General features: G+C 41.5%; 2 protein-coding genes across 9 annotated transcripts in view; one reads left to right on the top strand and one right to left on the bottom strand.

Moving 5' to 3' along the window:
* LOC133545299 (gastrula zinc finger protein XlCGF57.1-like) overlaps nt 1-24,044 on the bottom strand; it is a 229,705-nt gene that overhangs the window by 114,722 nt on the left and 90,939 nt on the right. The window contains exon 1 of one of the 6 annotated variants that reach the window (XM_061890734.1): nt 5,399-5,685. The exons of the other annotated variants lie outside the window; for them this stretch is intronic. The gene's annotated coding sequence lies outside the window, so the exon portion shown is untranslated. Of the gene's footprint in view, nt 1-5,398; nt 5,686-24,044 lie in introns of those variants that run through there. 6 annotated transcript variants of the gene reach the window in all.
* LOC133545364 (chorion transcription factor Cf2-like) lies at nt 5,689-17,877 on the top strand. Of its 3 annotated transcripts, XM_061890866.1 has the most exons (5): nt 5,689-5,847; nt 8,413-8,635; nt 9,309-9,398; nt 12,526-12,712; nt 16,635-17,877. In XM_061890866.1, exons 2-5 carry the CDS (start codon nt 8,591-8,593, stop codon nt 17,291-17,293), a joined length of 981 nt encoding a protein of 326 aa, XP_061746850.1. In that variant the 5' UTR covers nt 5,689-5,847; nt 8,413-8,590; the 3' UTR covers nt 17,294-17,877. The 3 variants fall into 3 exon arrangements, with proteins under 3 accessions (XP_061746850.1, XP_061746851.1, XP_061746852.1); XM_061890867.1 differs by lacking the exon at nt 9,309-9,398; XM_061890868.1 differs by lacking the exons at nt 9,309-9,398; nt 12,526-12,712 and having other exon boundaries at nt 5,691-5,847.

Below are 24,044 nucleotides of genomic sequence, written 5' to 3'. Positions count from 1 at the left end.
CAAGGTCCAAGCTATTGAATACAGTAAGCAGCTATGTTTTATTAATATACCGGTACCACCTGTGGAGACGACGGTCCGACCGACAGGCAGGGCACGCTAGCTGTAGCAGCTAGCTGTAGCAGCTAGCTGTAGCAGCAGTCCTGCCCAAGATACCGGCGAGCAAGCGAAAGAGCGACCTGGACTGAGGTTTTATTGAAAAATAGACAAAGTCAAACTGCTCAAGCCATGTCGTTTCTTGGTGCTCCTAGGATAAAGAGATCACCCACGGAGCAGAATGAGAGGGGAGTCGCCCGCACCCGAGCTAACTGATAGCAGCGGTCTGATAGCAGTTTTCTGAGAGACTTTTTAAAAGTGAAGAAAGATAAGGAATACTTCTATAAACAAGTTATCGATGCTTTTGATCAGAAGGAGCTGGCATGGATTTCATTTATAAGTAAAGGTAATAACATTTTTCATTTATTTTTTATTTACCGGTAGCTTTTATAAGCAGGTAAAGTCCCATTGAGATTAAAGATCTCTTTTCCAAGGGAGACCTGGCCAAGACAGCAGCAGCAAGGTTACATTAAAACAGTAAACAACACATAAAACATCACATTTACAACATTAAAACTTGCTCATATGAAACATGTGCATACAGACAAGGTAGACTGCAATCCTTTCACAGAAGCTTTAAAGGGGATCATTATCACCAAACCTATGCATGCGTCAATATATACCTTAATGTTGCAGAAAAAAAACCATGTATTTTTTTAACCGATTTCCGAACTCTAAAATGGTGAATTTTGGCAAATTAAACGCCTTTCTGCTTATCGGTCTTTTAGACGTCAGAACGTGACGTCACCGAGGTAACACACCCGCCATTTTCATTTTCACATTACAAACACCGGGTCTCAGCTCTGTTATTTTCCGTTTTTTCGACTATTTTTTGGAACCTTGGAGACATCATGCCTCGTCGGTGTGTTGTCGGAGGGTGTGACAACACTAACAGGGAGGGATTCAAGTTGCACCACTGGCAAGAAATCTGCCGCCAGACCCCCATTGAATTTGCCGTTGTGTCTGCACATTTTACCGGTTATGCTAAGACAGACATGGCACAGAGATGTATGGATAACCTGCAGATGCATTTGCAACGATTAAGTCAACTAAATCACAAAGGTGAGTTTTGTTGATGTTGTTGACTTATGTGCTAATCAGACATATTTGGTCGCAGCATGACTGCCAGCTAATCGATGCTAACATGCTACGCTAATCGATGCTAACATGCTATTTACACTAGCTGTATGTACATTTGAAACTAGATACCCACATTTAATGCGAAACTAACACTTACCAATCGACGGATTAAAGTTGCTCCAGTGTCACTAGAGGCGAAAGTCCTGATCGTTTGGTCTGCAAATTTTACCGGCAATGCTAATAAGGCAGCCATGCTATGGGCCACTTCATTAGCGTCAATAGCTATTCGCTCAATAGCTTCAATTTCTTCTTCAACTTCGTTTTCGCTATCTGCCTCCATACTCCGACCATCTGTTTCAATACATGCGTAATCTGTTGAATCACTTAAGCCGCTGAAATCCGAGTCTGAATCCGAGCTAATGTCGCTATATCTTGCTGTGGTAACCGCCATGTTGTTTGTATTAGCAGCCCTGTATGACGTCACAGGGAAATGGACAGTCGCATCGCAAATAGGGAAAATCAAGAACTTTAAAGCTTTTTTTAGGGATATTCCAGGAGGTGTAACATTTTGAATAAAACTTCGAAAAATAAAACAAGCCACTGGGAACTGATTTTATTGTTTTTAACCCTTTTGAAATTGTGATAATGTTCCCCTTTAAACTCATTTAATGTAACAAGGGTTTTAAGATGAATATTCGATTGTAGGTTATTCCAAGCCTTCGGTGCTGAAAATAATAACCATAATAACGTTTTTTTTATTAAATGTGCTTTTTATGATGGTATCCTTACATCACACTCATTTTTTACTGCATGCCATTGATAAGCGCAGGGGTGAGAAGAGGTTTTAAAAAATTATTAGCGCCTGCTTACGTTTACCGCACGCCTTGAATAAGCGCAGGAGTGAGAAGAGGTTTTAAATTAATTAGCGCCCCGGCGGCTATTCAAGGAAATATGGTAATTGGGAACAGGTGGGTGCCATGATTGGGTATAAAAACAGCTTCCCAAACAATGCTCAGTCTTTCACAAGAAAGGATGGGGCGAGGTACACCCCTTTGTCCAAAACTGCGTGAGCAAATAGTCAAACAGTTTAATAACATCGTTTCTCAAAGTGCAATTGCAAGAAATTTAGGGATTTCAACATCTACGGTCCATAATATCATCAAAAGGTTCAGAGTATCTGGAGAAATCACTCCACGTAAGCGGCATGGCCGTAAACCAACATTGAATGACTGTGACCTTCGATTCCTCAGACGGCACTATATCCAAAACCGACATCAATCTCTAAAGGATATCACCACATGGGCTCAGGAACACTTCAGAAAACCACTGTCACTAAATACAGTTTGTCGCTACATCTGTAAGTGCAAGTTAAAGGGGAACCTTATCACCAGACCTATGTAAGCGTCAATATATACCTTGATGTTGCAGAAAAAGGACCATATGTTTTTTTAACCGATTTCCAAACTCTAAAAGAGTGAATTTGGCAATTTAAACGCCTTTCAATTGTTCGCTGTTGGAGCGATGACCTTTCACTCGTGACGTTACAACGGGAAGCAATTCGCCATTTTCTCAAACACATTACACACACCAAGTCAAATCAGCTCTGTTATTTTACGTTTTTTTGACTGTTTTCCGTACCTTGGAGACATCATGCCTCGTCGGTGTGTTGTCGGAGGGTGTAACAACACGAACAGGGACGGATTCAAGTTGACTTACGTGGAGTGTGCATCGATTAGCACGGCATGCTAATCGATGCTAACATGCTATTTAGGCTAGCTGTATGTACATATTGCATCATTATGCCTCATTTGTAGCTATATTTGCATCCAGCCTTTCCCTCCACCAACATTTAATGCCGAACAAACACATACCAATCGACAGATTCATGTTGCACAAGTGTCAAAAGATGTGAAAGTCCCTCGTTTGTTCTGCACATTTTACCGACGATAGCGATGCTACAACAGAGATGTGTGGATATCCTGCAACACTCAAAGCAGATGCATTTCCAATGATAAAGTCAACAAAATCACAAAGGGGAGTTTTGTTGATATTATTGACTTATGTGCTAATCAGACATATTTGGTCTCGGCCTGACTGCCAGCTAATCGATGCTAACATGCTATTTAGGCTATCTGTATGTACATTTGTAGCTATATTTGCATCCAGCCTTTCTCTCCACCCAAATTTAATGCCAAACAAACACATACCAATCGACGGATTTAAGTTGCTCCAGTGGTCAAAAGATGCAATCGTTAGTTAGAAGATGATCGCTGAATTCGTCCTCGTTGCCTTTGTCCGTCGTGATATGGCTCAATAGCTTCAGTTTCTTTTTCAATTTCGTTTTCGCTATCTGCCTCCACACTCATTACATGCGTAATCTGTTGAAACGCTTAAACCGCTGAAATCCGAGTCTGAATCTGAGCTAATGTCAATATATCTTTCTTTCCTATCTGCCATGTTTGTTTGTATTGGCATCACGCAGTGACGTCACAGGAAAATGGACAGGTGGATTTACAGATAGCGAAAATCAGGTACTTTAAAGCCTTTTTTTGGGATATTGCATGATGGAAAAAAACTTCGAAAAATAAAATAAGCCACTGGGAACTGATTTTTATTGGTTTTAACCTTTCTGAAATTGTGATAATGTTCCCCTATAAAGCTCTACTATGCAAAGCGAACGCCATTTATCAACAACATCCAGAAACGCCGCCGGCTTCTCTGGGCCCGAGATCATCTAAGATGGACTGATGCAAAGTGAAAAAGTGTTCTGTGGTCTGACGAGTCCACATTCCGATTTGTTTCTGGAAATATTCGACATCATATCATCCAGACCAAAGGGGAAGCGAATCATCCAGACCAGGGGTGCCCATTACGTCGATTGCGAGCTACCAGTTGACCGCGGGGGGTGTGTCAGTCGATCTCGAGCCAGGCTTTTAAAAAAAATAGACCTAAAAATTAGTGATCATCAATCTTCACCAAGACGTCACTTAAATGACATTCACGGTACCGGAGGGTCTTGTGAGATGACGCTGGCTGCTGCAAGATCATTATTATTAAAATATGACCGAGAGGAAGGCGAGAAACACTTTTTATTTCAACAGACTCTCGCGCCGTACCTTCCGTCAAAACTCTAAAGGCCGACTGCACATTTCCTATCTTCACAATAAAAGCCCTGCTTCATGCTGCCTGCGCTAACTAAATACAGAGTCTCGGAAAACTGGCGAGCACAAGCGATCCCTCAGAAAGCTGGCATGCACATCACTCTTGGCAGGGTCCTTGAGGGTGCATGGGAGTTTGCCCAACCAGTCTACATGTGCTTTGTGGACTTAGAGAGGCGTTCGGCCTTGTACCCCGGGAAGTCCTGTGGGGAGTGCTCAGAGAGTATGGGGTATCGGACTGTCTGATTGTGGCGGTCCGCTCCCTGTATGATCAGTGTCAGAACTTGGTCCGCATTGCCGGCAGTAAGTCGGACACTTTTCCAGTGAGGGTTGGACTCCGCCAAGGAGGTTCATAACTTCTATGGACAGAATTTCTAGGTGCAGTCAAGGCGTTGAGGGGATCCGGTTTGGTGGCTGCAGGATTAGGTCTCTGCTTTTTGCAGATGATGTGGTCCTGATGGTTTCAGCTCTCACTGGATCGGTTCGCAGCACAGTGTGAAGCGACTGTGATGAGAATCAGCACCTCCAAGTCCGAGTCCAAGGTTCTCATCCGGAAAAAGGTGGAGTTCCCTGCCCCAAGTGGAGGAGTTCAAGTACTTAGAAGTCTTGTTCACGAGTGAGAGAAGAGAGGATTGTGAGTTTGACAGGCGGATCGGTGCGGCGCTGAGCCGGAAGGCAAGGCTCTCATTTTACCGGCTGATCTACGTTCCCATCCTCACCTATGGTCATGAGCTTTGGGTTATGACCGAAAGGACAAGATCACGGGTACAAGCGGCCAAAAAAAGGCTCTCCCTTAGAGATAGGGTGAGAAGCTCTGTCATCCGGGAGGAGCTCAAAGTAAAGCTGCTGCTCCTCCACATGGAGAGGAGCCAGATGAGGTAGTTCGGGCATTTGGTCAGGATGCCACCCAAACGCCTCCCTAGGGAGATGTTTAGGGCACGTCCGATCGGTAGGAGGCCACGGGGAAGACCCAGGACACGATGGGCAGCAGTTAGTCGCTGAGTCACCAACACTCACATCATTTGTAATGTAGACATGTTCACACAATAACAACACTTTACACTTACATTGGATCTCTGCTTTGATGTGTCGATCACTTCCGCCTCTCTTTGTTAGCAGCTAACAAGCTAAGCTAACCAGCAGGCTCGGCTAGCACGTATAAGTGCCCTCAGACTAATATATCCGCATACAAAAAAATTAATAACGACGTTTACTCTGTAAAACGACACACATGTGCACATGTACGTTGTAATTAAGACCTAGAAACCATAAGAACCAAAACAACGTATTCTCCGTCAGACGCCATCTAGTTTTGTGCTTCCTCCTGTGTGACGTCTTCGAGGTGTTCTCAACCGCGGAATAAATGTTGGCCAAACACGTGTTTCACTGGGACAATAGTGAGTGGTGCACACTTCCTTCGCCCGTTTACAGAACAAAAAAAAGTCCCATTTAGAGTTGCTGGTGTAACAATAGGAAGAATATATTCCAATCCTCTCTTATACACGCGGCTTATGAGGTAATATAAATTATATATTTTTGTATTATTTCTGTTATTTTCCTGATATGTTGTTCGAAGCTAACGTGCTAGCTTTAGCAGGCCTTTGTAGCAAATGCGAGCGTTTTTTTGAGGAGTGTATTTTATATGTTCTCGATGAGAATTATATTGACTTATTTAATACTTTAACTTTTTTTTGTATATTACAGTCAAGCGTAACATCATTTAATATGTGTTACTAGAAAGGAACGAACGTCTCGTAATTTAAGTCACATGGTATAGTAATAATAATAATACATTTTATTTGGTATAGCGCTTTTCAGTGTACTCAAAGACGCTTTGCAGGATAAAATAAAATATAACTTTATGACTCTGTAATATAATCTATTACACATACCATACTTGCCAACCTTGAGACCTCCAATTTCGAGAGGTGGAGGGTAGGGCGGCGTGATCGATGGTGGGGCGGGGTTGTGGTTAAGAGGGGAGGAGTATATTTACAGCTGTTGCGTGCTCAGTTGTGCACTGCACTTTCTAAAAGCCCTAGATGTTATTGTCACATATGCATGATTGATTGAATCTTTTATTAATAGATTGCACAGTACAGTACATATTCTGTACAATTGAGCTCTAAATGGTAACACCTGAATAAGTTTTTCAACTTGTTTGAGTGGGGGTCCACGTTAATCAATTCATGGTACAAATATATACTATCAACACACAAGTTAATCATCATATTATATACATTGAATTATTTATAATCCGGGGGGTGGGATGAGGAGCTTTGGTTGATATCAGTACTTCAGTTATCAACAATTGCATCAACAGCGAAATGGACATTGAAATAGTGTAGGTCTTACTTAGTAGGATATGTACAGCCAGCAGAGAACATAGTGAGTTCAGATAGCATAAGAACAAGTATATCAATCAATCAATCAATGTTTACTTATATAGCCCTAAATCACTAGTGTTTCAAAGGGCTGCACAAACCACAACACAAACCACTACGACATGCTCGGTAGGCCCACATAAGGGCAAGGAAAACTCACACCCAGTGGGACATCGGTGACAATGATGACTATGAGAACCATACATTCGAAATACATTTGATTATTTACATTAGGTTATTTACAATCCGGGAGATGGGATGTGAATGGAGGAGGGAGGGTTGAAGTTGCCTGGAGGTGTTGTGGTGCATGTACAGTAGATGGCAGTATTGTCCTGTTTAAGAGTGTCACATGCTGTTTACGGCAGACGAACTGCCTTACGGTAGACGTAAACGTGACTGTTGTTGTTGTGTGTTGCGTAAACCCACATAAGAAACCAAGAACTCGCCCTCGATCATTCTACAGTTATAACGTCATTGGGCAGACACGCTCTTTATACACGTCACTCAGGTCCTCATGGAGCTTGAGGGGGCGTGGCCTCCAGCTCCGCCTGAATTTCGGGAGATTTTCGGGAGAAAATTTGTCCCGGGAGGTTTTCGGGAGAGGCGCTGAAATTCGTGAGTCTCCCGGAAATTCCGGGAGGGTTGGCAAGTATGACACATACATTGCAGTAGTCTACTTTGTGTTGGTGCTATCTTTATTAGCAATTATTACAAATTATGTTGTTTGCACGCACTTCCATTACCTTGACAACATCCATCCATCCATTTTCTACCGCTTGTCCCTATTTGGGGTTACGAGGGGGGGTGCTGGAGCTTATCTCAGCTGCATTTGGGCGGACATATCATGGAAGTTAAATCAACTGATGTTTGTTATTACGAATACACTATTTGCACAATTGTAAGCGATCGATGCTTATTCAGTCAGACTAAAATAAATGTTTAATTAAATAAATGTTAAATGTTAAAAATAGCTTTAATATACTGCACACAAAATTAATTTGCATCAATATTTTGTTTATAGTCAAATCATGAGGTACCCAAATATTCCAAAAATATGTATATATTTATATATTTGTATATATATATATAATATTCTCACACCAGCACATTTCTTAAGGTGTGAGTGAGGTTCAACCAACATAATAGCGCTCGGCCACAATCGCTGGCACTTGTTACACGTGCTTTGCTGCACTTCTGTTGGTTTTCTGTTGGGTTAAAAATTTTGCTTTCGCAGAAGGAAGAACAAGGAGAGGATAATGCGCGCAAAAGTAAAGTCATCTAGTCATAGCTCCGCAGTCCGGGTCACCGTTGACGTGAGGTGGGACTATTTTGGAGGTGCACGTTAAGGTTGGCTGGTAGGTTGGTAGTGGGAGGAGCGAGTTGGCGTCCCTTGATGCTGCAGCACAATGAAACTTTTATACATGCAGACTGACTTAATGCAGTCATGACGGTATTAAAATCCCAGCAGGAGGTTTTTTATAAGTTGTTGCTTTTTATCAATAATTAATGTAAATGCAGAAAACAAGATCAATTACACAATTCATAATAACCAATAACTGATGATTATTCCATGTGTAGAAGAACATCACCCCAAAGTGGTGTTAGTCCACTTGGAAAATATTATATTTGATAGAGTAAAAAATATTTGACACATCAGAGCTGAAGTTTGTTTGTGTTGTCTTGCGGACGTCCAACAGATGAACGCTCGTCAAGAAGAAAGTCCCCTTCAGCAGCAGGAGGATCCACAGCCCCCCCACATTAAAGAAGAGAAGGAGGATCTCTGCATTACTCAGGAGGAAGAGTGTCTTTTAGGGCAGGAGGAGGCTGATCTCACCCAGTTTCCACTGATTGTTGTCTCTGTGAAGACTGAAGAGCATGAAGACAAACCACATGAGTCCTCACAGCTTCATCACAGTCCAAGTAAGCACAACATTTAGTTGTCATCCAATATGTATGCTAAATAGTTAAAAACTGCTAGTACAAGGCGGCTAACATTATAGGTAATGGTAGTCCTCTATTGTGCCTTTATAGCCCCTTTAATGGCCTACTGAAACCTACTACTACCGACCACGCAGTCTGATAGTTTATACATCAATGATGAAATCTTAACATTGCAACACATGCCAATACGGCCGGTTTAGTTTACTAAATTTGCAATTTCAAATTTCCCGCGAGGTATCCTGTTAAAAACGTTGCGGAATGATGACGCTTATGTTGACGCGTGCTTGTGACGTTATTGGTTGGAGCGGACATTTCAGCCCAGCACCACACATGGCTAAATGTCGTCTCTTTTCATCGCATAATTACACAGTATTTTGGACATCTGTGTTGCTGAATCTTTTGTAATTTGTTCAATTAATAATGGAGACTACAAAGAAGAATGCTTTTGGTGGAAAGCGGTGGATTGCAGCTGTCGTTAGCAAAACAAACACAGCCGGTGTTTCTTTGTTGGTGTGAAGCTTTACTGTGGAGCAGAGCGGTCAAGCGAACATGTTTCTCTACCACATGTCAACCAGCAAGTTTATGGATGAGAAAATTGTGATATTAAGTCGGCTCTTACCGAAACTTGATTGGAGTTTGCGTCATCCTGCAGCAGCTGTCAAAGAGGCAGCTACGACTTTTTTTGCTCCTCCATGGCTTCCATCAGAGACACTGGCGGTCACTGCAGCCCTCCGACTTTCAGGTATGACTTTCTAATCTCACTAAAACACTAGTAACACAATGAGCAGATAAGGGATTTTCCAGAATTATCCTAGTAAATGTGTCTAATAACATCTGAATAGCTCCCACTGCAATCGCCTTTTTTTTCTTTTTCTTTTTTTCTAGTGCTTCACTTTAACTTTTCTCATCCACAAATCGTTCATCCTCTCTCAAATTAATGGGGAAATCGTCGCTTTCTCGGTCCGAATCACTCCTGCTGCTGGTGGCTATAATTATAAACAATGTTTAGATGTGAGGAGCCCTACAACCTGTGACGTCACGCGCACATCGTCTGCTACTTCCGGTACAGGCAAAGCTTTTTTATTAGCGACCAAAAGTTGCGAACTTTATCATGGATGTTCTTTACTAAATCCTTTCAGCAAAAATATGGCAATATCGCAAAATGATCAAGTATGACACAAAGAATGGACCTGCTATCCCCGTTTAAATAAGAACATTTTATTTCAGTAGGCCTTTAACACAAGTGTAGATAGAACATGTTTTAACAGAAAATAAGCAGATATTTACAGTAAATGAACAAGTAGATTAATAATACATTTTTTACAACTTGTCCTTAATAATTTTGACAAAATAATAGAATATATTTGACACAATATGTTAACGTTCCACGTCCCGAGAGCTAGCTTCTGTAGCCGAGGATCGGACCGCCAAGTGCCCTGCCCTCGGCTGCCGCCCAGCTCACACTGCACCCGACCTCTATGGCCCCTCCTATGAGTGGTGAGCCATGCGATGAGATCTGATCTGAGATCTGGCAGGGATCTTCAGCTCTCACTGGATCGGTTTGCAGCCGAGTGTGAAGCGACCGGAATGAGAATCAGCACCTCCAAGTTCGAGTCCATGGTTCTCGCCCGGAAAAGGGTGGAGTGCCATCTCCGGGTTGGGGAGGAGACCCTGCCCCAAGTGGAGGAGTTCAAGTACCTAGGAGTCTTGTTCACGAGTGGGGGAAGAGTGGATCGTGAGATCGACAGGCGGATCGGTGTGGCGTCTTCAGTAATGCGGACGTTGTATAGATCCGTTGTGGTGAAGAAGGAGCTGAGCCGGAAGGCAAAGCTCTCAATTTACCGGTCGATCTACGTTCCCATCCTCACCTATGGTCATGAGCTTTGGGTCATGACCGAAAGGACAAGATCACGGGTACAAGTGGCTGAAATGAGTTTCCTCCGCCGGGTGACGGGGCTCTCCCTTAGAGATAGGGTGAGAAGCTCTGTCATCCAGGAGGGGCTCAAAGTAAAGCCGCTGCTCCTCCACATGGAGAGGAGCCAGATGAGGTGGCTCGGTCATCTGGTCAGGATGCCACCCGAACGCCTCCCTAGGAAGGTGTTAAGGGCACGTCCAACCGGTAGGAGGCCACGGGGAAGACCCAGGACACGTTGGGAAGACTATGTCTCTCGGCTGGCCTGGGAACGCCACGGGATCCACCGGGAAGAGCTGGACGAAGTGGCTGGGGAGAGGGAAGTCTGGGCTTCCCTGCTTAGGCTGCTGCCCCCGCGACCCGACCTCGGATAAGCGGAATATGATGGATGGATGGACAATATGTTAACGCATATATCAGCAGACTAAATTAGGAGCTTGTGTTTGTTTACTTACTACTAAAAGACAAGTTGTCTTGTTGTATGTTCACTATTTTATTTACTTGCAATAATAATACGTTTAATGTACCCTAATATTTTTTGTTAAAATAAAGCCAATAATGCACTTTTTTTGTGGTATTGAAAAGTATCGAAATACATTTTGGTACCAAAATATTGGTATCGGGACAACACTAGGAAGAACATAATTTGTCGGTCGATTCTTTGACTACCTTAGTAGTCATTTTTTCACTGGAGAGATTAGTCTCTACGATGCAGCCAAGATAGGTATTTTAATTTTTCTTTGTTATAATATTGTCACCCACTTTGACTGTGACGTTATCTACTTTTCTGAGGTTTGGAATTGACACAAACACCTGTGTACATGCAGGCACCATGACGAGTCTTAATTTGCCAGTTTGTCATTGAAAGCCTTGCTCAAGTAGGTCTTGAGGATTCAACCTTCGCTTGTTTTGTGGCCGTCAGCATTGGTTCTATGTTTTTTATAGGTACAGAAAATGATGGAATGATCATTTAAACCGCAAACAGTAGTTCCACTTGCTGTGATCTTAGACTGGTCAGAAGTAACAACGAGGTCTATGAAGGTTAAAAAGGACTCACTCACCCTGGTAGTTTGCTTAATGAGCTAAGTGATGCAATGTTGGTGGCACAGCTTAGTGAAGGTTTTACAAATGGGTGCATCCATTCATATCTGTGTCCTAGTCCCCCAAGATGATGTAAACCTGTATCAAGCTGTTTACACAAAACTCACACAGTCACTAAATACATTTTATACTGTCATCAAATTTAATAAAGTTATAATTGCACTTCCTGTTTCTGACCTACATGCAACAACAATAGGTGACAGTAAACATTTATGTTTAATAACCAAAGTAGTCAACACTTGAATTATTAAAAGAACATAAAGGTGACTGACTTTCCTTCAGCGTGTCGTAGATGGTCTCCAATTCCTAAAGAGGAATTGTTGATGGAGATACTCCATAAAACACCTCATGGTAAAACATGTTTTTATTAAAAGTTCCTTTTGGCCCAGCCAACAAAATGACCACCAAAACGTATTTTGCATGATAACAAAAACATACCACATATGTTTTTAAAAAAAAAATGATATTGGAATTAAATTTGTTTTATTTCCACGATATTGAAATTATGGTAATGACAATTTCATTATAATATTATGGTTACGTTTAGAGATAAAGAGTAGGTGTAATAGATCGTATACAGAATAAAATGTTTCCACACTTTACATCAGTGAAGTTAAGAATGCCTCAATCAATGCTGCCTCGTACTTATAAAAACTTTTTAAATTGCCCCTCCAAGTCTGTTTTTGTACTCACTGTACCGCTTTTGAATTAATTTTAGGAAACAAGTAGGTATTTCCAGTGTTTTTATTGGTTGTTTTGCTACACACATTCAGAACACAAATAATGTCAATGTGTTTATTACAGTGTCAGTCCAAAACTATTTATATTCTCTCTTATTTATTCATTTACCCAATAGACCTGCAGCAGCCCCTTCACATTAAAGATGAAGAGGAGGATCCACAGCCCCCCCCCCCCCCCACCCACCCACCCACCCCCCCAGGAGGAGGCTGATCTCAGCAAGTTTCCACTGACTGTTGTCTCTGTGAAGACTGAAGAGCATGAAGACAAACCACCTGAGTCCTCACAGCTTCATCACAGTCCAAGTAAGCACAACATCCACATATCATTTTATTCTCAGGGCATTCAATCCATCACAACTGGACTCTTCACTTTGTCTTAGAAGACGCTTGTCCTCTCATCCAAGTAGGCTTCATCACTTCATTCTCATAGACTTAAAGTCTTAAATCTAATCATTTGAATTTAGAGGGGGACTGCACTTTTTTGGGGAATTTTTCTATCGTTCACAATCATTATAAAAGACAGGATGGTGGATATATTTAAAAAAAAAATCACATTCTAACTAGGGCTGGGCGATATGGTCTCTCATTAATATCTCGATATTTTTAGGCCATGTCACGATACACGATATATATCTGCATATTTTACCTTAGCCTTGAATGAACACTTGGTGCATATAATCACAGCAGTATGATGATTCTATGTGTCTACATTAAAACATTCTTCTTCATACTGCATCAATATATGCTCATTTTATACTTTTATGGAGACAGGGAAATCACAACTAAGTCAATTTACCAAAACTGTATTTATTAAACAGTTATTAAGCAGTGGTACAAACATTCATGTCATTTCCAAACAGAAAGTGCGAGATTGTCAGAGACATTTTAAAACAATCTCTTAGTGCACTTTTGTGCATGATGTCACTAAGTTGACATATCAAAACAACACTAAATTAAAGTGCACTTTTTGTACAGAACGCCACTACCAGCACCTCCCTCGTGACATGTTCAAAGTTCTTCCGGAGGTGGGAATTTAAACTCTCTCTGACAGGAGACTCTGCCAGACGTTCCCAGCAAACCCTCACAATGCGTTTGGGCCTGCCAGGTCTGTCCGGCATCCTCCCCCACCATCGCAGCCAACTCACCACCAGGTGGTGATCGGTAGAAAGCTCCGCCCTTCTCTTCACCCGAGTGTCCAAAACATGAGACCGCAAATCCGATGACACAACTACAAAGTCAAACATGGAACTGCGGCCTCGGTTGTCCTGGTGCCAAGTGCACATATAGACACCCTTATGTTTGAACATGCTGTTTGTTATGGACAATTTGTGACGAGCACAAATGTCCAATAACAAAACACCACTCTGGTTCTGATCCGGGCGGCCATTCTTCCCGATCATGCCTCTCCAGGTTTCACTGTCATTGCCAATATGTGAGTGGAAGTCCTCCAGTAGAATGAGGGAATCACCCGGGGGAGCATTCTCCTGTACTCCTTCGAGTGAATCCAAAAAGGGTGGGTACTCTGAGCTGCCGTTTGTCGCAAAAGCGCAAACAACAGTCAGGACCAGTCCCCCCACGCGAAAGCTACCCTCTCGTCCACTGGGTTGAATTCCAACTTGCGGGCTTTGAGCCCGGGGGCAACAAGAATTTCCACCCCAGCCCGTGGCCTCTTACTGCCGGCAACGCCCGGGTGGAAGAGAGTCCAGCCCCTCTTGAGAGAACTGGTTCCAGAGCCCTTGCTGTGCGTCGAAGTGAGTCCGACTATATCTAGCCAGAACTTCTCCACCTTCGCACTAGCTCAGGCTCCTTCTCCCTGAGGGAGGTGACGCTCCACGTCCCAAGAGCTAGCTTCTGTAGCCGAGGATCGGACCGCCAAGTGCCCTGCCTTCGGCTGCCGCCCAGCTCACATTGCACCTGACCTCTATGACCCCTGCAATAGATGGTGGGCCCATTGGACGGGGGACCCACGTTGCCTCTTCGGGCTGTGCCTGGCAGGGCCCCATGGTAACAGGCCTGGCCACCAGGCGGTCCCTATCGTTTCCCACCTCTGGGCCTGGATCCAGAGGGGGGCCCGGTGACCCGCGTCTAGGCGAGGGAAATCTGGGTCCTTCAACTGTATTTTTCATAAAAGACTTCGAGCTGCTCTTTGTCTGATCCCTCACCTAGGACCAGTTTCTCTTGGGAGACCCTACCAGCTCATAGCTCATAGGATCATTGGGACAAGCACACTCCTCTACCATGATATATACAGTGAGGTCCACAAGTATTTGCACCCCCTGCAAGCAATTGTGCAAGTTCTCCGACTTATGAATTAGGGAGAGGTCTGAAATGCTCATCATGGACGTATTTCCACTGTTAGAAACATAATCGAAAACTAAAAATCCGGAAATCACATTGTATGATTTTTTTATTTGTATGTTACTAGGGTTCATAAATATTTGCACATGTGAGAATCAGTAAGAATTATGAGAGTAGAAAAAACATGGTGCCAGTATGCGTTTTTTCCAATAAAATACTGGAAAGGATAGAAATGTAGTTTGTCTCTTTTATGCGATTATTAATCGATTAATCAAAGTAATAATCAACATATATTAATCGATTATCAAATAAGTTTATATATATATATATAAATTATATATATATATATATATATATATATATATATATGTATATATATATATTAGGGCTGCGAATGTTTGGGTGTCCCACGATTCGATTCAATATCGATTCTTGGGGTCACGATTCGATAATATATCGATTTTTTTCGATTCAACGCGATTCTCGATTCAAAAACGATATTTTTCCGATTCAAAAGGATTCTATATTCATTCAATACATAGGATTTCAGCGGGATCTACCCCAGACTGCTGAAATGCTAGCAGAGTAGTATATATATATATATATTTTTTTTTTTAAAGCTTTTATAATTGTAAAGGACAATGTTTTATCAACTGATTGCAATAATGTAAATTTGTTTTAACTTTTAAACGAACCAAAAATATGACTTATTTTATCTTTGTGAAAACATTGGACACAGTGTGTTGTCAAGCTTATGAGATGCGATGCAAATGTAAGCCACTGTGACACTATTGTTATTTTTTATTTTTTTATAAATGTCTCATGATAATGTAAATGAGGGACTTTTAATCACTGCTATGCTGAAATTATAACTAATATTGATACTGTTGTTGATAATATTCATTTTTGTTTTACTACTTTTGGTTTGTTCTGTGTTGTGTTTGTGTCTCCTCAATTGCTCTGTTTATTGCAGTTCTGAGTGTTGCTGGGTCAGGTTTGGTTTTGGAATTGGATTGCATTGTTATGGTATTGCTGTGTAGTGATTTGTTGGATTGATTAAAAAAATAATAAAAAAATCAGTTAAAAAAAAAAAGAGAATCGATTCTGAATTGCACAACATATTCGATTCGATTTTTTCCCACACCCCTAATGTATATACTTTTTTTTTATTAATTTTGGCCAAGAGGGGCACATTTCAATTTCTTACCTCCAGTTGTTATTACATATGTTGACTAGAGGAGAAGCACTTAACATTTTTACAAACACTTGTTATTTCATATGTTGACCTGAAGGGGAGCACTTTTAAAACTGACACACATTCAATTTGAAAAATTCCTTCTTTTTGGTACCACCCTAATTTTGATAGATTTCACCACCAGGAGTGCAAATGAGACATTCTCTATTAGATGCAATGGTTTTCCTTATTGGGACCATGATGTATGTCCTAACTTGTTCGCACCTCCTCATATGGAAGGTAATTTTCCTTGTTGGTGTCTCAAGAAGGGTATAAATACAATAACAAATACATTCATGCATACAGTGGAGTGTGGGGACCCCTAGAGGTAGTTGTAAGGTGTCCCCAGCTAAATGACAGATAGTTAACAGCAATGGACCCTCACTGGGTCCATGTGTTCACTCTCAGTTACATTAACATTGATATTACACATGTGGGCCAATAGATAGTAATGCTGTAAAATGTAGCTTTGATGTGGCAAACTACTTTTGCAGTGTAGCTTGTAGTGTAGCTTGCTACAATTCTCTGAGGATAGCTTAGCTACATTTAATGGAGAGTAACTTGTAGCTTAGCTTACTACATTTTCCAGGTAGCTTGCCCATCACTTTCTATTTGGCCTAGCTCACATGTGAATAGTTTGAATACTGCAAACGTCAATACAGTAACACCTCATTTGTGTTTTATGTTCTGCAGACGTCCAGCGGATGTCAGCGTGGAGTCATGAAGAGATTCCCTCCCAGCAGCAGGAGTGGAGCTCCATTTTGGGACAGAAGGAGTTACAGGCCCCCTACCACATTAAAGAGGAGCAGCTTCATGATGAAGATGAAGCTCAGTCCTTACAGCTTCATCACAGTCAAAGTGAGGAGAACAGAGGGGCGGAGCTTGTAAGTCAACACATCACAGAAGCTGATGGAAAGCATTGTGAAGATATCAAGTCAGAACCAGACAGCATATTTGTTCCACTGTCAGATATGGACCTCATGATGTCAGACTCTTCTGATCACAGTGACCACATCCAAAAACCTTTGGAGAGCGAAAAATACTCTAAAGGTGATACGAGATATTACACTAACAACAAACACTTTGACTGCTCTGAATGTAGAAAATCATTTAGACGGAAGACTAATTTTACAGTACACATGAGAATACATACTGGAGAGAAACCTTTTACTTGCTCTGTTTGTAAGAAAAGTTTCTCCACAAAGCAACACATGACCACACACATGAGAACACACACTGGAGAAAAACCTTTTGCTTGCTCTGTTTGTAAGAAGAGTTTCTCCATTAAGCCTGCCATGACCACACATGAGAACACATACTGTAAAGAAACCTTTTACTTGCTCTGTTTGTAAGAAGAGTTTCTCCATTAAGCCTGCCATGACCACACACACGAGAACACATACTGTAAAGAAACCTTTTACTTGCTCTGTTTGTAAGAAGAGTTTCTCCATGAAGCTTACCATGACCGAACACATGAGAACCCATACTGGAGAGAAACCTTTTACTTGCTCTGTTTGTAAGAAAAGTTTCTCCACAAAGCAACACATGACCACACACATGAGAACACACACTGGAGAAAAACCTTTTGCTTGCTCTGTTTGTAAGAAGAGTTTCTCCATTAAGCCTGCCATGACCACACACATGAGAACACATACTGTAAAGAAACCTTTTACTTGCTCTGTTTGTAAGAAGAGTTTCTCCATTAAACCTGCCATGACCACACACATGAGAACACATACTGTAAAGAAGCCTTTTACTTGCTCTGTTTGTAAGAAGAGTTTCTCCATGAAGCTTACCATGACCGAACACATGAGAACCCATACTGGAGAGAAAGCTTTTACTTGCTCTGTTTGTAAGAAGAGTTTCTCCACAAAGCAACACATGACCACACACATGAGAATACATACTGGAGAGAAACCTTTTTCTTGCTCTGTTTGTAAGAAGAGTTTCTCCACAAAGCAACACATGACCAGACACATGAGAACACACAGTGGAGGGAAAGCTTTTACTTGCTCTGTTTGTAAGAAGAGTTTCTCCAGAAAGTTTGACATGACCAAACACATGAGAATACATACTGGAGAGAAACCTTTTACTTGCTCTGTTTGTAAGAAGAGGTTCTCTAGAAAGCTTGACTTGACCACACACATGAGAACACACACTGGAGAGAAACCTTTTACTTGCTCCGTTTGTAAGAAGAGTTTCTCCAGAAAACTTGACATGACCACACACATGAGAACACACACTGGAGAGAAACCTTTTAATTGCACTGTGTGTGATAAGACGTTCCGGTATAAGTATCAGGTCAGTAAACACAAGTGTGTAACAGTCATGGAAGCTGCTGGGATTTAAAAACAGTTAAACGGTGATTGTGCTAAATGTACTTTAAAAACACAGCATGTTTAATATGAATGTGTATTTGATGTTGTATGTAGTGCTTCTCATCTTCTACTGTTATATCTTGTCCTGTTGTTACTTTTTAAGTTGTGTGCATATATTGAATATTACATATGTAGCTACTATTTTTTTTCTTCTCATCTTTGAAGACAGGACAACTTATTGTTTTCATTTGTTTTTGTGTCTTATAAAATCAAACAAGGTTTCCATTGCATTTTATTGATGTTATTATCCAATTATAAGTATGAATGAATTAAATTGTTAAAGGGGAACATTATCACGATTTCAGAAGGGTCAAAACCAATAAAAATCAGTTCCCAGTGGCTTATTTTATTTTTCGAAGTTTTTTTCAAAATTTTACCCATCCCAGAATAGCCCGAAAAAAGGCTTTAAAGTGTCTTATTTTCGCTATCTGCGAAGCCACCGTCCATTTTCCTGTGACGTCATCCAGTGATGCTAATACAAACAATATGGCGGATACCACAGCAAGATATAGCAACATTAGCTTGGATTCAGGCTCTGATTTCAGCGGCTTAAGCGATTCAACAGATTACGCATTTATTGAAATGGATGGTTGGAGTATGGAGGCAGATAGCAAAAACGAAATTGAAGAAGAAAGTGAAGCTATTGAGCGAATAGCTATTGACGCTATTCGGCCATGTCTGCCTAAGCATCGCCGGTAAAATGTGCAAGCCAAACGATCGGGACTTTCAAATTGACACTGGAGAAACTTAAATTTGTCGACTGGTAAGTGTTTGTTTGGTATTAAATGTGGGTGGAGGGAAATGCTGGATACAAATACAGCTACAAATATACATACAGCTTGCCTAAATAGCATGTTAGCCTCGATTAACGGACAGTCATGCCGAGACCAAATATGTCTGATTAGCACATAAGTCAATAACATCAACAAAACTCACCTTTGCGATTTCGTTGACTTTATCGTTGGAAATGCATCTGCTTTGAGTGTCGCAGGGTATTGATACATCTCTGTGCCATGTTTGTCGTAGCATCGCCGGTAAAATGTGCAGACCAAACGAGGGACTTTCGCATCTCTTGACACTGGAGCAACTTAATTCAGTCGATTGGTAAGTGTTTGTTTGGCATTAAATGTGGATGGAGGGAAAGGCTGGATGCAAATATAGCTACAAATGAGGCATAATGATGCAATATGTACATACAGCTAGCCTAAATAGCATGTTAGCATTGATTAGCATGCCGTGCTTATCGATGCATATTCTACGTAAATCAAATTGAATCCGTCCCTGATCGTGTTGTTACACCCTCCGACAACACACTGACGAGGCATGATGTCTCCAAGGTATCGGAAAACAGTCGAAAAAACGGAAAATAACAGAGCTGATTTGACTTGCTGCGTGTAATGTGTGTAATGTGTAATTCTCTAGTGAGTGACTTTTCAAATGATGCTACAAATTAGCAGTGCTGCTACTTTTTGGAGCAACGCTTTTGTCGCATGATTGTTCAACATCTTCCCGCTTGAAGCCAGACGATGGACTCCCTGCAGTTTTTCTTGAGAATTCATTCTTTCTTCATTTGTTACCAGATTCGCACCTTGTCCGCCCTGAGATCGGTAGGTTGGGAGTTCAAACCCCGGCCGAGTCATACCAAAGACTATAAAAAAAATGGGACCCATTGCCTCACTGCTTGGCACTCAGCATCAAGGGTTGGAATTGGAGGTTAAATCACCATTATTGATTCCCGGGCGCGGCACCGCTGCTGCCCACTGCTCCTCTCACTTCCCAGGGGGTGATCAAAGGGATGGGTCAAATGCAGAGGACACATTTCACCACACTTAGTGTGTGTGTGTAACAATCATTGGTACTTTAACTTTAACTTTCTTTCTCTCGTATTACCACTTACAACACATTGTTAGCGGGGCAGCACGGTGGAGGAGGGGTTAGTGTGTTTGCCTCACAATACCGAGGTCCTGAGTAGTCCAGGGTTCAATCCTGGGCACGGGATCTTCCTGTGTGGAGTTTGCATGTTCTCCCCATGACTGCGTGGGTTCCCTCCGGGTACTACAGCTTGCTCCCACCGCCAAAAACATGCACCTGGGGATAGGTTGATTGGCAACACTAAATGGGCCCTAGTGTGTGAATGTGAGTGTGAATGTTGTCTGTCTATCTGTGTTGGCCCTGCGATGAGGTGGCGACTTGTCCATGGTGCACCCCGCCTTCCGCCCGATTGAAGCTGAGATGGGCACCAGCGCCCCCCGCGGCCCCAAAGGGAATAAGCGGTAGAAAATGGATGGATGGAACATATCGTTAGCCTCACAGCTAATGTTACCCATGTCACTACCTCTCTGCTCGGGGAGGGCGTGTGACGTTGCACGCGCGATAGTATGAGATTTATGTAAGAAGGTGCGCTTGTTTTATGTCTCTGTGAGAAGAAAAGACAAGAACGAGTGGGAGATGCATGAAGTGTAATGCCCGCAGCTAAAAGCTACTGCGTGAGAACGTATACTCAAATATCACAATATAGTCATTTTTTATATCGCACAGAGACAAATCCGCGTTATAACGAGTATATCGATATATTGCTCTACTCTAAGCATTGCTTTCTGTACCCTAGCATGTTTATTTGACAGTGGACTTACATGAACAAAGTGAGCCTCTTGTCACTCATTCACAATCTTTGTTTCGGCTACTTGCAATTCTCCTTCACACGTTTTCCTGTGTGCAGTAGTGTTAGCGACACTTGCTTTCATGTTGGAGATGGAACTAGTCATTTTAATACAATGATGAAGTACAGACCCCCATATAGCTGCCCACGATATGCCTGTAATGATTCTTTAATTTGGGGCCTTTAAGAATCAGCATGTTTTCGTCCATTTGTGTCAAAGACGTGAAATTAGGTCTGACAACCTTTTGACAAGTTGACTTCATGTCCATTAGGACTTTTTAAAGTGTAGAAATACCACCCGCCTTAAATAGAATATTCTACTTTGAAAGTAAACTACATAATTTATTTTGTGTTCATGCAAGACTTCCTGTCCCACACAAGTAGATTTTAGCTCAATTTAACCGCCTTGTTGTGTCGACCACTAAATATAAAAGCCAGGCGGTGGAAACTGACATATTGACTTGAAAACAAAAAAACAAAATTGGTTTGTCGCCATGGTGCCGCGGTTCCAGATCCAGTGGAAATCCCCGGTTTCACTTACAAACGTTGCTAGGGGAGATAAATGAAACCACGAAGCAAAAGGAAATACACTTTCAACCCACAGCACTCGCAGTGAGCGAACTCGACCACAAGGTGGCGTCATAGCAGAGACAACAATACAGAATACAGATTTACGCTGCAGACAACCTAATCTTTTCTCCAAGTTTATACATCATTAAAGTCACAGGGGGGCGCTTGAGCCTATCCCAGCTGCATTTAAGTGGAAGGGAATTTATCGCAATATAGATTTTAGGCCATATTCCCCACGCCCTCGTTAAAAAAAAGTGGTCTTATTTTCCTTTGAATAATGTTGTAAAAAGCAGTGTGTTTGTTTTTAGGCCAATTCATATAATAACTTGTTATTTTAAGTACATGTAAACTTACTGAATGCCTCGTGTGACTGAGCAAAAATGGACATTTCTTAAGCATGTTTGTCATTTTGTGTCCTACAAACATCTGTGAAGAACAACTTCTCCCTGAAAAACCGGAGTGTAGCTTCAGGATGGTGAAGGAGGATCAGGAGGGAGAGCATATTGAAGGACTGGAGGAGTTCCCAGTGACTGGTGTCCCTGTGAAGAGTGAAGATGATGAGTTCAAAGGTGAAAGTGAGGAGAGCGGAGGGGGGGAGCCTCCAAGCAGCAGCTCAACACAACACATGACAACAGAAGCTGATGGAGACCACTGTGGAGGATCACAAGCAGACAAGCTCTTAGCTCCACTATCAGATAGTGAGGACACGACGTCACACTCTCCTGACACTGATGATGAAGACTCTAAAGATGATAAGACATGTCACACTGACAACACTCACTTCACATGTTCTCACTGTGACAAAACCTTTAAATACCATTGTCATCTGAAAACACACATGAGAAGACACACTGGAGAAAAGCCTTTTATATGTTCAATCTGTAGTAAAGGTTTTGTAGGTCGCTATTTTAAACTGCATATGAAAACACACACTGAAGAAAACCCGTTTTCCTGCTCAGAATGTGGTAAATGTTATACTAACAGTCAGAGTTTAAAAGTACACATGAGAACACACACAGGAGAAAAACCTTTTTCTTGTTCATTTTGTGGTAAAGGTTTTACAAAAAAAATTGTGTTAAACCAACACATGCCAATACACACTGGAGAAAAAACATTGCACCTGTTCAATATGCGGTACAAGTTTTACACACAGTCAGAGTTTGAAAAAACACACAATGTTACACTCTGATGAAAAACCTTTTATCTGTTCAATCTGTGGCTCATCTTTTCCAAGGAAGGAATCTATGAAAGTGCACATGAGAACACACACTGGTGAAAAACCTTTTACCTGTTCAGTCTGTGGTAAAGGTTTTGCAGAAAGTAAATATTTGAAAAAACACACTAGAACACACACTGGTGAAAAATCACATTGGAACAGAAGCTTTTGTGAACGATCAAACCTTAGAGCACATATGAGAACACACACAGGAGAGAGAATGTTGAGTTGCAGTGTGTGTGGTGAAAGATTCTCTTCTAAGTACCAGTGTAAGAAACACAAGTGTGCTGGTCAGAACAGCAGCAGCAAATGAAACTGCAGGATTTGAAATAAACTGTCAAGACTTTAATTTGGACTTCGTAACATCAACACATAAAACATTTTTGACATTCTTGTTTGTGTAACAATACTTTAATATGCTTCTACATTTAGAGATTAGTTATTTTATATTTGTGTTTTTTTAACCGAGTACATGCAAAGCCATTCATCAACAACACCTAGAAACGCCGCCGGTTTCGCAGGGCCCGAGATCATCTACGATTGACTGATGCAAAGTGGAAAAGTGATCTGTGGTCTGACAAGTCCAAACTTCAAATTGATTTTGGAAACTGTGAACTTGGTGTCCTCTGGACCAAAGTTGAAAAGCGCCATCCAAATTGTTATAGGCGCAAGGTTTAAAAGCCAGCATCTGTGATGGTATGTGGGTGTGTTAGTGCCCAAGGCATGGGTAACTTACACATCTGTGAAGGCACCATTAATGCTGAAAGGTACATACAGGTTTTGGAGCAACATATGTTGCCATCCAAGCAACATAATTTTCATGGACGTCCCTGCTTATTTCAGCAAGACAATGCCAAGCCACATTCTGCACGTGTTACAACAGCGTGGCTTCGTAGTAAAAGAGTGTGGGTACTAGACTGGCCTGCCTGTAGTCCAGACCTGTCTCCCTTTGAAAATGTTTGGTGCAATATGAAGCCTAAAATACCACGACAGAGACCCTGGACTGTTGAACTACTTCAGCTGTACATCAAGCAAGAATGGGAAATAATTCCACCTGAAAAGTTTAAAAAATTAGTCTACTTAGTTCCCAAACGTTTACTGAGTGTTGTTAAAAAGAAAGGCCATGTAACACAGTGGTAAAAATGCCTCTGTGACAACTTTTTTTCAATTTGTTGCTGTCATTAAATTATAAGTTAATGATTATTTGCAAAAAAATTCAAAAAAGTTTCTCAGTTTCAACATTAAATATCTTGTCTTTGCAGTCCATTCAAATGAATATA

This window comes from Nerophis ophidion, linkage group LG28, assembly GCF_033978795.1.
Source record: "Nerophis ophidion isolate RoL-2023_Sa linkage group LG28, RoL_Noph_v1.0, whole genome shotgun sequence".
Lineage (NCBI taxonomy): Eukaryota > Metazoa > Chordata > Actinopteri > Syngnathiformes > Syngnathidae > Nerophis > Nerophis ophidion.
Note: the sequence above shows the minus strand (reverse complement) of the source record. Positions and strands in the feature narration are given on the sequence as shown.